The sequence below is a fragment of the Bombus bifarius genome, unplaced genomic scaffold, assembly GCF_011952205.1.
Source record: "Bombus bifarius isolate JDL3187 unplaced genomic scaffold, Bbif_JDL3187 scf7180000008239, whole genome shotgun sequence".
Classification (NCBI taxonomy): Eukaryota; Metazoa; Arthropoda; class Insecta; order Hymenoptera; family Apidae; genus Bombus; species Bombus bifarius.
Genome location: NW_022884533.1, coordinates 351,705 through 366,382, shown reverse-complemented (window position 1 = coordinate 366,382; position 14,678 = coordinate 351,705). Strand labels below are relative to the sequence as shown.

At 45.3% G+C, this 14,678-nt stretch overlaps 1 protein-coding gene across 3 annotated transcripts in view; it reads left to right on the top strand.

Moving 5' to 3' along the window:
• The window catches only part of LOC117211536 (homeobox protein otx5-like), a 35,991-nt gene extending 21,746 nt beyond the window's left edge, over window positions 1-14,245 (top strand). For all 3 annotated transcript variants that reach the window (XM_033455516.1, XM_033455514.1, XM_033455517.1), the window contains 3 exons: window positions 528-975; window positions 8,134-8,288; window positions 11,497-14,245. In XM_033455516.1, coding sequence (XP_033311407.1) covers window positions 528-975; window positions 8,134-8,288; window positions 11,497-12,180 — 1,287 coding nt within the window. In that variant the 3' untranslated portion in view covers window positions 12,181-14,245. The remainder of the gene's footprint in view (window positions 1-527; window positions 976-8,133; window positions 8,289-11,496) is intronic.
• The last annotated feature ends 433 nt before the right edge of the window (window positions 14,246-14,678 follow it).

Below are 14,678 nucleotides of genomic sequence, written 5' to 3'. Positions count from 1 at the left end.
AACCGTCAGTGAGTGACAACACGTTACAACATTAAACGTCGCACTAAATACATTTTAGTCGGATATATCTTAACGTAACGGATAGAGTTTGAAAAAGGTTTATAAATGAAAGGCATGAGAGGATTCGAAATACAGCAAAATTAATTTTTCGACGTTTTAATATCGATTCAATGACTTGGTATTTTTTTTGCATTAAAATGCAATTGTACGCGCCTATCTTCTCGAAAATTGTTGTCCATAACAATAGACATGGAACACAAAAAGAATGCTAATTTCCTTATTGTAACCGGGCACAATAGCAAGCACTATCGTCGGTAGCTTACACACGTTCGCAGACTCACGATACGCCTTAAAGTGCAAGAGAAACACGCGTATAAAGGGCAATTGATTATTAACAAGAACTTGAGTAGAATTAATTTCGACAATAATTGATTTGGATTATGAAGAAATAAGGCGATATCATAGTTGACTCCGTGCTTAAAGTGCTAGCGAAAGGTAGCTTCAACGTGATGTAATTATCGTTATAGGTGGAGACATACGAAGCCAACGATAGTGGGCAAAACGTGTCGGTGCCGCAAGAACCGACACCGGGCCTATCTGAGAACAACGCCAGGATACCTTTGCAATTGAGTGAGAGTAATCGCCGCGAAGAAAATTTCTGGTTGACGACAGAGGAGGTAAATCAACAGTTAAGGCATTCTGATACGAGAGCCGCAGTGGCGGGTGAACTGGCTTGCCTCGCGGGTTACATGGCGGGGTACCTGAAGGCTACCGGCGCCACTTGCGCTCCGACCAGTAGTCCTCAGTACCATCCCCACAGTCATCCAGCAATGGGAGTCGGCACCCATCCACATCCGCATTCTCACCCGCATCCAGGAGCTCCACATCCAGGACTACCGTCGCCGTTTGCACTCGCTACTCACGGTCATCCGCATCCTCATCCTCTGGAACATGGACTAGCTGCCTTCCCACAAGGTTAGTTTCCTTTAATTTATCTTTCTACTCGCATGAACTATCAGAAATTGATATTACAGAGATGTAGATCAATGGGTTATCCCAATTATAGTTACTCTTTGCGTTATACGCTTACATATTTACCATACATTTACATATTATTATTCTTACAACAATACAACAAAGCATTGGCAAATTATTGACTTTATTACAAAAAGATAATATTGCATGATGAAACATTAATCGCAATAACAAACTGTACGATAAAATTACACGATTGAGATAATCTGAATTAATTAATGATCGTAATCGGTCGTTGAAACATTCTCCACATGGTCGCATCTGAATACCAAAAAGATTAATCTAACGCGAGACGATTCAAATCTTGTAGCGATTCCTAAAACTCTGTATTCTACCTGTAGATATCACGGTTAATTACCAGAGGCACGCGATCACCGCTTTACAATTTGCGTATGTTCACGGTAGCGCTGTAATACCGTTAATTATTAATGTCGCGTTTGAATCGCGATCCGTATTGGCGCTATTATTTCTCACAAGCATTTGAATCGTTGAATGGTTGCGATAGGTAATAGAGAGAAGGAATATTGATAATTTGAGACAGGTAGGTGTTAAGACAGAGTCGTTACAGGTGGCGTTAGCTGTTCTCGTTCAAAGACTTTTCTTGAAAAATCGAATTCCATCGTTTCCCCTTTTCCGTTTCCTTTCCCTTTAAATTCTAGTTATTCCGATTCTAGCTTGACGAACGAAATAGGCATCGGTACCATTTTCTTTACTACTTTTCCCATTTTAGGAAAGTACCAAATAAAGGTGCCTGTAGTTCTTTCTTTCTTCTATCGTCTTAACAGCTTCATTTTCTTCCAAATTTCGAGTACGATTTAAAAGATTTGCATATTCTTTAAAATCATTATTCTTTTGCATTTCTTTCTTTCATTTTCGAGACGCAAAAGGAGCATTCGTTCGATGGCGAAACCGAGGATTATTCGATGCAGGCTTTGATAGCTGCAAACATCTCCTATCGTTCACGCAACTTTTACTCCCTCGATCCCATTGTTCGTTTCTTATATTTCGCGTATCATACGGCCTGTTATCTCCTAGTAAAAGTATTTGATCTGTCCGCCGTACTAGCCAGTATTGATTGCCATGCAAATCGATGCATCGACTGAAGCCCTATGAGGCCAAAGTAAACTCAGGGCTTCTTAACTATAGTCAACGTGCATCATTCTGTGGCAAGCGCTCCACTGCATTTCTTCGTAACGTTGCCTTTAAGGCATCGGTCGAATTTTTCATTTCAAAATTCCTCTTATATCGCGAATCTCGAGTCAAATAAATTCTTCGTCAATTTTGCGTACCGGCTTCCAATCCAACGTAGTACCCAGTCCAAGCACGATAGAAATCGTAAATTTACATTCTCGTTGAAGTTCGATCGTTTCGTATGTCGATCGTTGATGGAAACGACTTGCGATGATTTTCATCGCATCGGGACAAAACGTTTAAAGGCGGAGCATATTTCAATTAGACGCACGAACGTTCTCCTTTTTCCTTCGCGCTTCCACGCGTGTTCGCGTACGTTGAGGAATATACGTGGACGCAGAATTGGCGTACTTTCTCTTTTTCGCCTTCGTCTTTTTCACGGTGGTTTGAAAGGGGTACGGAGTAACGAAAGAGAAAGAGAGAGTGAGAGGAAGGGAGAGCAGAGGGATTCGAGTCGCGGCAAGAGGGTAGGAGGAAGGGGCTGGAATGCCCCAGCGAAGAAGAGCAGAGAGAACCATGAGAGTAAGCCGCTTATCAGGGTGGCAGCAGGCAGTATAGGTCCAACCAACGCAGATAGGTGGGTTTCCATGGAAACACGGATCTGTCCGTTAGGTCCGTACGTACCCGCGTCCAGCCGCCTATCCGTTGTAGGCGTATCCGCTACACGAAAAGCCGTGGAACGAGAGAGGAACGAACTGAGTGTCCCTCTGTCTATATACGCGTTCGTGCGAAAGAGGCAATCGGGAGAGTCCAGGGTAGAAACAAGGCTCGCGGCTGCGAGAAACGAGCGAATCGGTGACCCGCGCCGAAGAGACGCGTTTTCCCCTTTTATCGTTCCTTTATCAATTAAAAACTAAATATTACGGTCTGATCGCGTTCGTTAAATTCATCGCCGTTCGTCGTGTCGTACTTTGGATTATTTCATCGATCGTAATACCGAATACTTGCCAAGAATCTTACGAACCGCCCGCAAGTGTAAATTCGCGGTCTTCGTCCTTCCACCCGCCTCCGACGTGAATCGAATTTCTTTTTTATTCAGCGAATACATAATGCACGAGCCGGCACGTTCGTTCTCTCGGTGAGAAATGAAAAATTAAAATGGAAATGAATCTTGCTAAACGACCGTCTGCAACCTTGAGCTACGCGAAGGAGTGGCAAGGAACCGGGATAGAATGTTAAGGTTAGAGCGGTTGTGGCCACGCGTGAAACCATGTATTCGTCGCGTGCGCGAAAAGAGACAGTCCGTGTTGGGTGTTTCGTAGCGCGGTCGAAGAATGTTTGGACGCGTCGAACGACGTTATTTGTTTTATTATGCAATCAGGCGTGGGGTCAGGGCGGGACGAAGAAAAAAAAGTAGTAACTCGGAGCGGAACGAAGGGTGCCAAAAAGGTGGGGTGTCGAAACGTTGTCGTTAACGCGCCGAGGTTTCTCCCCGATGTACAATGTACAGGGACGCTGCAGGAGCCACCGGGTACGTGGGAATCGCGTCACATGCCTCTCCCTTTTCTCATTCGACGACTACTATTTGTTGTCGCAGAGAAATTGCCCGTCCACTTAACTTCCTCCGCCTCTCGGTGGCATCGGCACGCGTAAACAGACATCCACGCCTCCGATTTCAATTCCACGTCAGAATATAATCAAATGGGAACGGGGAAACAAAAGTTGGAAAGTTTCTTCGGCGTAAACTCGTCGGTCGGATTGGTCTTCAAAATTTATAGCACGATAATAGTTTAATCTTTCATCTGGCAGACTGCTGCCAATTCGATAGAATTTCAATCACTCGATTAGACGTCAGGTTAAGCGTGGCACGTGGCGGCAACACGTGCCTCTATCGTCGTTGCGAAGTGGCCACAAAATATCGAGCTAAACAAGCACGCGCGCGAATATCGGAGAGAAATCGTCGATCAAATACGAAACGATTCGCGTCGTTTGACGCGTGTCGCGAGTAAATCGAGTAGGCGGATGGTATCGTCTTCGACAGAGGGATCTAAATACGGGTCCAGGTCCTAATTGTAGGATAAACACTCGAGTCTGAGTGAAATATCACGTACAACGATATCGATACGTCAGTCTCTTCTCCATTTCTGCTCCTTGTTTCTATTCTCTGGAACTTGGTATCGCGTAGATCGGTGGACAAAGGTCGAATCATCGTTGGTTTCTAATATGTAGTCCTATCGATCGGTTCTCGGCTATTTTCATTTTGATGCACTTTTCAAATAGCTAGATAAGTTACCCCGACGATAAGTAGGTAGAACAGAAGAGGAAGCGAATGAAAAAGCCATCGGTTGGTAGATGGTAACACGAAGCTTATCCGATTATTCGCTTGTCCCGGATGTGTGTTGGTATTTCGTTACTTACTTATGCTCGTCTCTGCTAGATTACCAAGTAAGAACGACTAGGAACGAAGGCCACACGCGTTTCGTTCCGTTCGTTCCGTCGAAACTTTGTGTGGTCTTCTGGAGCGCAGATGCTCGGTTTTCGATAACCTTGCACATTTTTTCCCCGATATCGAACTTCTGTCTCGAATATGCTCCCGTTTGAAGAGGATATTACGATTTCGTAGGCACGAGAGGCAAATCACTTGGATGCGGTTATCTGCTTTATGCAGCGATTTCACGGAGGTCATGCTGTAAACGCAAAGTCGGCCAAATGTTTTCGTAACTGATGGCCTTTTAGAATTCCGTCTCTCATCGGCAGTGGCACGTGCTATCATCCCACGGTCCCCTGAATAATCCATCCCTCCGCCTACGTTTTGCGCCGTCTAGCGTCCTGTTCGCATTTTAGCTTTTAATTAATTTTCGATTCCCTTCCCGAGCGTATTCACTTTCCTTCGATATTCGTCGGTCATCCCTCTTGATCGTTCACCGATTTGGAATTTTGCTACCGTCGCATCTTGCGCTCTATGAATAGCAAAGTAACCGCTTGCTCGTGAAACGAGTTTGTCGCACTCGGCTAATTTCGATTCTCTTCCGATTTCTCGATGCTTGCGAGTAATTTATGATTCTTCGCGATCTTAGCCGTCTTGACGAATGAGTTGTCGCGTGGTAGCCACTTAATTTATTCAATAATTACGAGATTTCGTATTCGGCTCTCTGGATCGAGCGATGTAATTGATATTAATTCGCATTTTTTAATTCGATAAGCATCCCGAAGTAACAGCGTCTCGTCTTATCTCGGGTATTTATTATTCAATAACGCGCGCGCATACGCAATCTCGAGACAAACGCCTAGGAAAATTCTACGTTAAGCATAATCACGCCGCGTCTCCTAGACGCGCCATATTTCATCGCAAGCATAGTTTCAGATGGTATCGCGGATAGATAAGTAAGCACCGGTCGTGTAATTCATACGGTCGACTCACAACGTGCGTATACCGTGTCCGAGTACGGCCAGGGTAATTCGTTAAATTCACAGGTTGCGATTAATTAGTAGCCTTTCGTTACTCCGTGTAATCTCTTGCTGGATGCGACGCCGAACGATCGCGCTGTATGTTCGAGGAAAAGCATCGATCGATCGAAAAGCATTTCCATTCGGTACCTGGCGTGTTCCGAGGATATTCCAGCGGGCGAGACAAATTACTGTAAAATTTTGTTATCGGTTCATTGACTTCCACGGATTCCATTCCGCTCGAGATCTCGAAACACGAAACCCTGTGCCGAGGGAAGGAAGAATCCAATAAACAGAAAACGAATTTGCTATTAGGGTGGCGTCTGATCCTGTTGTGGGCCAATGAGCCAAAGCAACCCTTGTATCAACCCCAGGTTTCGTCTCGCGCTGACGATAATAAATCGAATCATACTTCAGGACGCAGCGGGTGTTTGCCGTCCCATTAGTGCTGCTTAGCTAGCCGCTTTTCGGCAAACCGGCCTATTCGAATTTACCATCCCTCCCGCCGAAAAACTTTCGCGTCCAATTTCGCGTTCGTGGCAGCACTTTTGTCGGCAAACAGCGAAAGGTGTACAGTCGATGAAAAACTGTAGATGAAGCGCAATGGAGGATCTCGACGCTCGAGTTTCGAATCTGTGCTCGCGTAGAATTCAAGCAAACGAAGGGCTTTCCCTCGCGCCCACTCGACGCCGTGTAGAAGCAGGCGGAAGACCATAATCGGAATTCCATTGTCTCGTTGCTGGATAAGGGCCTGGCTTTCACATGGACCGATGTATAGCCGGCAAAGGCCGTCGTTAACGGTAGCGCTAACGCCCACTCGACAATCAAGCATCCTCTCGCTGGATCTGTTCTCCTCTCTTTCGCCAGGAGCCTCATCCCTTCGGTCCAACCTCCGTTGCTCGGATCCGCGCCGCACCGCACACCCAACGGAACAGGAGATACGGATCATAGATTCAATGATCGCGGGCGTGTCGTGGCCATCGTTGCGACGGTAGCCAACCGGCATGGAATTTTACATTGTGCCCGGCGCAATCTCTCTCGACGATCTACCTGGCTACCATGCTGATAGCCCACTCGACCAGTTCGTTAGCCATTCGATCGCGTGTATGCATCATCGTTGGCGTCATCGTCATCATCCTTTACTTCGACGTCCTGTTGTTACATATCGTTCTTAGCTTAAAGGAACAGTTGCAGGGTCAGCGCGAGAGATACGACCGATACAACAGATGCCCTCTTAGAGCTCGCGCACCACTCCCCTCTCAAGATGGTTCGCTTCGCTGTCGCTTCTCATCGACGATGCCCTTCGCGCTTCTGTTTCTTCCGATTTTTTCCTCTCGAGTTATCCGGTAGACTCTGTTGATCGTTGCGTATCCAAACACGCGTTCGTTACATAATTGTTATTTTCAACTTTGTAGAGTGGTTTCGCGTTAAAGCATTTAAAGCGGAGAAATATGCAAATGTACGGCGCATACAATGTCTTGCTCACGCTTGCCTCCTCTTCTCGTCGTAAACCACTCTTCCAACTTGTTTTCGCGGTAGGAGTTGTTGCTTTTAATTCCTCTCTCTTCTTCTTCTTCTTCTTCTTCTACTTCTTCTTCTTCCTCTTCTTTCTTCACCTCCCTCGCGTTCTTCTCTTTGCCTGCTGATGCCTCCGATGCTTTTTCTTTTTACGCATACGATGTCGCGACTTCGTGGTCGTTGTTCAAATTCGCCGCAGTTGACTTTACACGCCGGTACGATCGCTGAGACAAAACTCGCAACTTTCGATCGAACAATCGGTTTACGAGCGACGATTTCGAGAGCAGAGAGGCGGACGCAGAGATTGTGATTCGTAGCAGAGGTTTACGAAGTCGAGTCTTAAAAAACTGAGTTTGGTCGATCGTGGGACATCGGACGATCCTTTCAGGCTGGTATCTACCATTCCTTTCTCGACTTTACGATTCAACTTCCAACCGAGAGACACTGGCGAAGCGCAGTTTTCCAGCCTCTTCTTTTTATTGGTTGGAACGTTGTACGTTGGCGTGTTGGATACCATCGTTTTCAGAGAGGCAGCTGGGAACGAACCGCGACTTTGGTCCTCTGGATGGTCGTGTATTCCGGGGTGTACCCCACCCCTCCTCGGTCCCCGTTCCGCCGTCCTGACTTGTCCCCCGTCCTCCTCCCTTCGCCACCCCCTGTGACCCCCTCATAAGCGGATTACGTGGGTCCCGGAACGAGCCAAGCGAGGCTCGATGGCACGAGGAAGGTAGAGGAGGGTGGGTCGTAGCGGGGAACTGTTCAAAATTACGCTATCGCGACCTCGCAACGCTTACACCCCTCTGTGCCACCCCCTTTTCTGTCCTCCGGCCTGCGGTACTGATGCCTTACCCTTCCCCAGTTGAACAGCCTCGCGACTCATCTTCGTCCTTTCGACAAGCGTTTCCAATCTACCTTTTTAGCGCACGATTCTCCCGATCGTGTCAAATGTTTAAACTGCATGTAATTCTCGCTACCGCTGCGATCTTTCAATTTCTGTTTCAGGAATGAATCAACGTAAACAACGCCGAGAAAGAACAACCTTTACCAGAGCACAATTAGATGTGTTAGAGGCACTTTTTACAAAAACAAGATATCCGGATATCTTTATGCGCGAAGAGGTTGCACTGAAAATCAACTTGCCCGAATCGCGAGTGCAGGTAAGTTGGTTAAATTTATTCTCCTTGTTTCTCCCCTCATCGCGAGGGTTACAGGAAAACCGTGGTTGTCAGCGAACGTGAAAATTGACCTAGGCGAGTCGAGAGACTCGTCGCGATTTATCCGTCGCGTATAGGTTTCGGTATCTCACGAGTCACAAGGAACAAGTACGATCTCGGCGGACGATAGCAGCGAGTAGAAGAGGAAGAGGGAACGAGAGTGTTCCGTGCTTCGGCAAGCGTGGACGAGATTTAAGGTATTTACACAACGTGGCGTCGCGCTCTACGCCCCTCCGGTTTCGCCATTGTCCCGGTCGTCGCTGTACATTGATAGATGTGCCGACGAGCTCGTTGACGCTTTTATTGCGGTCCTCGTAACATCTTTATTTCGTGGCGGGATATCCCGAAGTCACGATCGTGACGGGAATATTAGAGCTCGCGAATCCCCTCGCGCATCTCTCCTCTTCTTTCCTTTCTGCCGCTGGGATCACCATACGTCCCTATATGTATCGGTGCTTTGGTTTATCGCCATTGTTTAATCACCAGCGCGTATTTCTGATTCGATTGGAACGCGAACTCGGCAGATCGTCGTAGCGTGTATCTTCTAAAATATGGGGATAAGTTACGTGTCATCGAATTCGATGGGGCGACGCGTAAAGTAATCTCGCTACTCGGTGGTACCAACGACCGCCATCGCTAGATGTAGGACAAAGCAAGGAAATTCCGTCTAGCCGGAGTTTCCACGCGAAGTTAAGCCCCTGGTGAATGAAGGCGCAACTGCACGTACGTCACGGGAGCACACGTGTGCACCATGTACATTGTAGAGGCGTACCCACGTGAACGAATAATATCCAAGGGGGAAAAAGAGAGGTGGATAAGAGATGGAAGGGAGGAGTAGAGGTCGAGGGGTGTGTGGATCTAAAAGTTTCCAATGGAGAAGGAGAAGGAGAAGGAGAAGAGAGAGAGAGAGAGAGAGAGAGAAACAGAGAGACAGGGACAGAGACAGAGACAGAGACAGAGCTCGACATGGGATAGAGGTGTATATAGTTAGAGGAACACAGAAGCACGATGTATGGAACACAACATATAGTTGATTTGTTCCTGGATTATAGCCCTTCGTTCTATCTCGCTCGCGAGTTTCTATACGCTCGTCTCTGCGAGTGAACGACACAGCTGCGCGCGATGTTTGCTACGTTTGAATGCGCCAGGTCGTTCGTCCATCATTTACGATCGAGAAACGCGTCAAAACGTTATTTTCTCGGTGAAAAAGAGAAGAGCCTACGGCTCCAGAAGCGGTAGTATCCGACAGGAAAAACGATAAACTTCTATTCGCGAACAGGTTTACCTTACAAATTTATACGTATTAAATTCTGCTCGACGATAATCTTGACTATCGTAAAAAATATGTATATCCGGATCTTGAAACGGCTCGTACGATAAATTAAAAATTTTCCTAAGCGTCGTTATCGGCGCGCACGCGAACGTTATCGAGGCAGTATTCTAGCGTTCTCGTACCCTTACGGTTGGTTCGACGCGGTATCCGTGTCTTCGAACAGACGGATGGACGTTGTTTCGCGTTTCTGCTAACACGGTGTGTGTATAGGCGCGTAACAGCTTCGATATCGTATTAATAGCGCAAATAAGAAAATATATTCGTCATAACCAAACGTCAACGCAGCTGCTCCGGCTCATGACCAATGGGTTGGTTTTCCGCGTTGGATGCTAACCAGATGGTGATGCAATTTACACCTAGCCGTCGATACACACAGTAGAACTGGCTGTGGTTGCCCCCTGAGGGCTTCCGGATGACACCACGGACTGTTGGTTGGTTTTTGGGGTAGCTGCTCCGGCCGTGTGTTGTTGCTGAGGGGGGTGTCGTTGTGCAAACATCGAGCGATAATGGGCGTTTTCTCTCTCGTTCTTCTTCCCCATCGCCCGTAGATCCATCTCTTCCTCTTCCTCGTAGGGATCATTTCTCTTACGGTTGATACGCAATATCCACGTTTCACGTGTCTCCAATCTCCGCACCCCATTTGCCAAGGATGTGTGCTTGCGAAACGAGAATCCGCCTATTGCCTCGACGAATGATAAAACCCGAAACAGTTTCCTTTATCGGTAACATCTCTGGCGGTCGTTCGAATTTCTGATTTGTTTACGCTTCGTTAATTTTAACTTTTCAACCCTACTCGACGGGACCGAGGCCTCCGTCCTTCCCTCGTTCTCAACTCAGCCAACTAACACGAAATTCATGGCGACTGAAAATCTCCTGTTCGCTTCGGCGAGTCGTGTTCTTCGCAACAACTGTTACAATGCTGTCGATAATAACAACAATGACGGCGGGTCTTGCTTTTAAAGGCACGGGCATAGATTCATAGGATCGCACCCCTGGCCACATTGTGTGCCGGGATTATGGAGGGTGCATGAGGGGGAGTGAAAGGGGGTCCGTGTGCGCGTACTTGCGGCCTACCGGGGGATACTTTTTGTCCGTGTTTGGAACGCGCCTATCTCTAGCTCGGGAAGGAAGAGAAAGCAAGAACTCGCTCTTTTACGAAATTTACGCGCTTTTTCTACTTCGTTTAAAGAGTTTGCTTATTTATTAGAATTATCTATTATTCTATCTATTATTTAGAATTATCGGCAAATTTTTCACGATTTTTTCGCAAACTATTCGCGAATTTTTTACGAGTTTCTCGCGAATTTTTCACGAGCTTTTCGCGAATTTTTCCACCTTCGCTAACACGATGAAAGCAATTATAGTGTATTCGATACGGTTTGATTAGCGCATGCGTGCCGACAAACATCGGTAACGCGAATCTCGAGGGACACGCGTACGTAAAGCGTGAGCGTGTACACTAAAACTAGCACACGTACGCGTATAAAAGCCCTCCAACTACCCCTGCTCCAGTCCGTTGTTATTGTTGCGATTTAATGAAATGTTACGGCCGTCCGCCCGCGATTACTTTCCCATTGCACCGATTAACTCTCCATTTGTACGGTTCCATCCCTCGTGACGGGATGCCTTTTCTTTTCCATGATCCCTCGGGCGATGGTTTCTACGAAACCTTCGGAGACTCCCCACGAAAGATCTGGCTGCGTTCGTCCTTGCCATCCTTCAAAGGATCTTCGTTCATCGACGATATGCGATATTTCAAAGTTTCCGAGACACTTTGTTTAACCAAATATCTATCCAAATATCTTCTACTTTGCGTAGGTGTGGTTCAAGAATCGTCGTGCGAAATGCAGACAGCAATTGCAACAGCAACAGACTTCGCCTTCCAAAGGTTCGCCGAGATCGAACCAGAATCAAAATAATAGCAACAATAGCAACAAGATGCCGACGACCTCGTCGGCGTCAACCAGTAGACGCTCATCGCCGGTTTCTCCACCACGCGGGAAAGAGGCACCAGGACCGAATTCGCCTCTCTTATCGACGACCTCGACGTACCCGCGTCTGGGTGTGACGCCAACCGGCGGAAGCGGAGCAAACAGCGCACTAACTACACCTTCTCCGCCGTTGACTCCGGGTGCAAGTCAGTTGCCGCCATCGTCGTATCCACCACCGATGAATCAACTTCATCACGGCGACTACGGTTTCGCTTGGAGTTCATCGTCGCCCGGCTCGGTGAACCCGAGCCAATGTTACCCTGGGCAGACCTACAATGCCTATCAGAATCCGTACACCAGCGGCGATTACTATCAAACTCCGATCTCGCACATGCACCACAGCCCGCAAGGAAATTACCATCCGCAGTATCACCACAACATGACATTGACGTCCTCTATGTCACACTTGACCAGTCATCATTTGAATCCAACAGGCAGCAACGAAATGGCTACTTCGCCGGAGTCCGATGGTTATATACTATCTGACCAGAAATATCAGGCGATGGTATAGCGGCCTGGTAGAAACTCCTGCATCTCTCACCGCACTCAGGAAAATACCGCTACTACTGGGTCCTTTGCTACTTATAATTAGATCGTCAATCTTTATGCAGATATCGTGACATCTGAAAATACGCAAGGTATATAAAAGAAATGTACGAGACAATTCGTTTGTTGCGATTTAATGATGAAGCAAATTTCTGTCCAGGCTGCAAAATAGTATCCATTTCTTATCAAAGTATAGATTTGCATAAAGATTCGCGGTCTACTGGCGATTGCTTCCGAAGTATAATGGTGAATCGCATCAAAGCGTTGAAACCTATTTCGGTAATGATTGACAGAGGCACGAATCCTGTTCACATTCATTTTCCTGTTCGACAGAAGAAGATTCGAATAAGGACAAATTATATAGACCATTTGTTGCATAGGTAAGAGAATTGAACAACACTGATTGTAATTACCTCTATCTTCATTAATTAATACCTCTATCTTCATTAATCTTACAAGACATAATTCATATGACTGGCTTCTACGACTATCATTGCGGGAGTGATGTAGAGAAGGAGTAGAATAAAACGAAAAAACTCCCGATGTGTTTGTTTTTTTGTTAATATCCTCCTCTCGAACCTTCTCGAAGTTGGTGTTCATTTTTAAAAGATGTTGGGGTTAGTGCCGATCACATTGTAAAATAGAATCCTCGGGTACAATCCAAATTAAGATCGTAATAGATTAATTGCATGTACGGTAAGAACTAACGGATCGATGGTAATTAATTATTACTTTCGACATTGAATTTTACCGCATGTTCGAAGACAAAAACATGTCTAAACGAATTATTCGTAATTTAAATTTTCAGTAGCTGATATAAATATCGACGAACATTGATTAACAATTGAATACGAGCATTGAGTATCATCGTTATTTCCGTAGTATGTATTCATTGAAGTTTTAAGTTGGGAACGATTTGAGTAAGGGTAGTAAGAGTAAACAAATCACGATGAACATTTAAATGATGTACGAAATTAGACGATGTTTCGTTATCATTTATCTACCGCATGTTTCTCGTTGCTTGTATTGTAATTGAGCAAATACCAGGCGATCGAGAACACAAGCACGGAAATCTTTTGCAACTATTTACAATCGGAAGTGGAAAAGAACATCTGATCCTGACCCGTTCAACTCGATTCCATTCGACGCGTGTTCTTATTTTTATCGTTCGAAGCTGAAACGAAATTCAAACGTTTTTACAATTGACGCGAGAGTGAAGTTTCCTTTCTTCCATTATGATCGTTCTCTTGGATGGGTTTCCGATTAATTTAATTACTCCTTTCGCGATTATTTCATCGCCTCTAAGAATTTAATAACGTTCGAATTATTTCCAATCTTATGATATATAAGAATCCACAACGATGTTTCGCGACCGATCGTAATATGGCTATCGTAGTAGAGATACGTTTTCCTACTGCAATAACTGTCGGGAAAAATGAAAGAGTGCAATTGCGATAGCTGGGAGGAAATCATGTGTGGTCGTTGATCTCTGGATTCATAAAGTTTATGTACGCTTATTATAATTATTCTATTCTTTTTCTATTTTTATCTTTTTTCTTATTCTAACTTTTAGTAGTATTAGAGAGCCTACCGAAGCCGAAAAGGTTCGAGAGTGTTAGATAGTGTGCATACCTACCACTATCCAACTTTATCTGTTCCATTTCGTGACAAGGGAAACTGGTATTAAATTATAGATCGTTTCTTGCAGTTACGACCAATTTTGGTCTCGATCTGCAAGGTATTATTGTATATTCCGCGTATACACAGCCATAATGTATACTATCGTGAGTTGAAACATAAAGTTAATTGAAATAAAAAAAGAAAATAAATATGAGATATCAGTAAATTTAAGAATAGCAAATGGCAGTGTACGCTGTAATTGATTATCGTGCGTATAGAATTAAGTTACTTTGTAACAATACAACGCAAGCTGTACATAATTATTAAACTTATAAGGTACATGATTATTCTATCATGTAAGAAGAGAATCTTACTACGTCAAAAAATAAATCGTCGCATATTATTAATAATTTGTTGATTTATTTAACCATGTACAAGCTATAACGAACGGTTGCGACTTCGTGTCACAGCGATACGATTAATCACGGTCCGACTCTAATTAACGTAACGTTCGCGCGCACCGTGTGATTCGATGCGGCCCGTCTTATTTCTTTTCGGCACAACCAGCTTATAGATCGCGAGTCAGCCTTCTATTAATCACATTGATGTGCGTAAGTTCTCGCTGCCGCGGGCTGTAATTTTGCTAATGCACTTGAAATTAATTAACATTAAAACGGTCCCGCGTCCCATTATTCGAGTGGGCTGGCGTATCGATCGCAAACCATTAAAAGCCATTATTAATTACAGACTCGTGGTCGTCGTAATCGCGAGTGCAATTTGCGTAAACACGTCGCATGTTCTTTCCGATGTTATCCTGTTTTCCACAAAATTAAAAAACGTTCG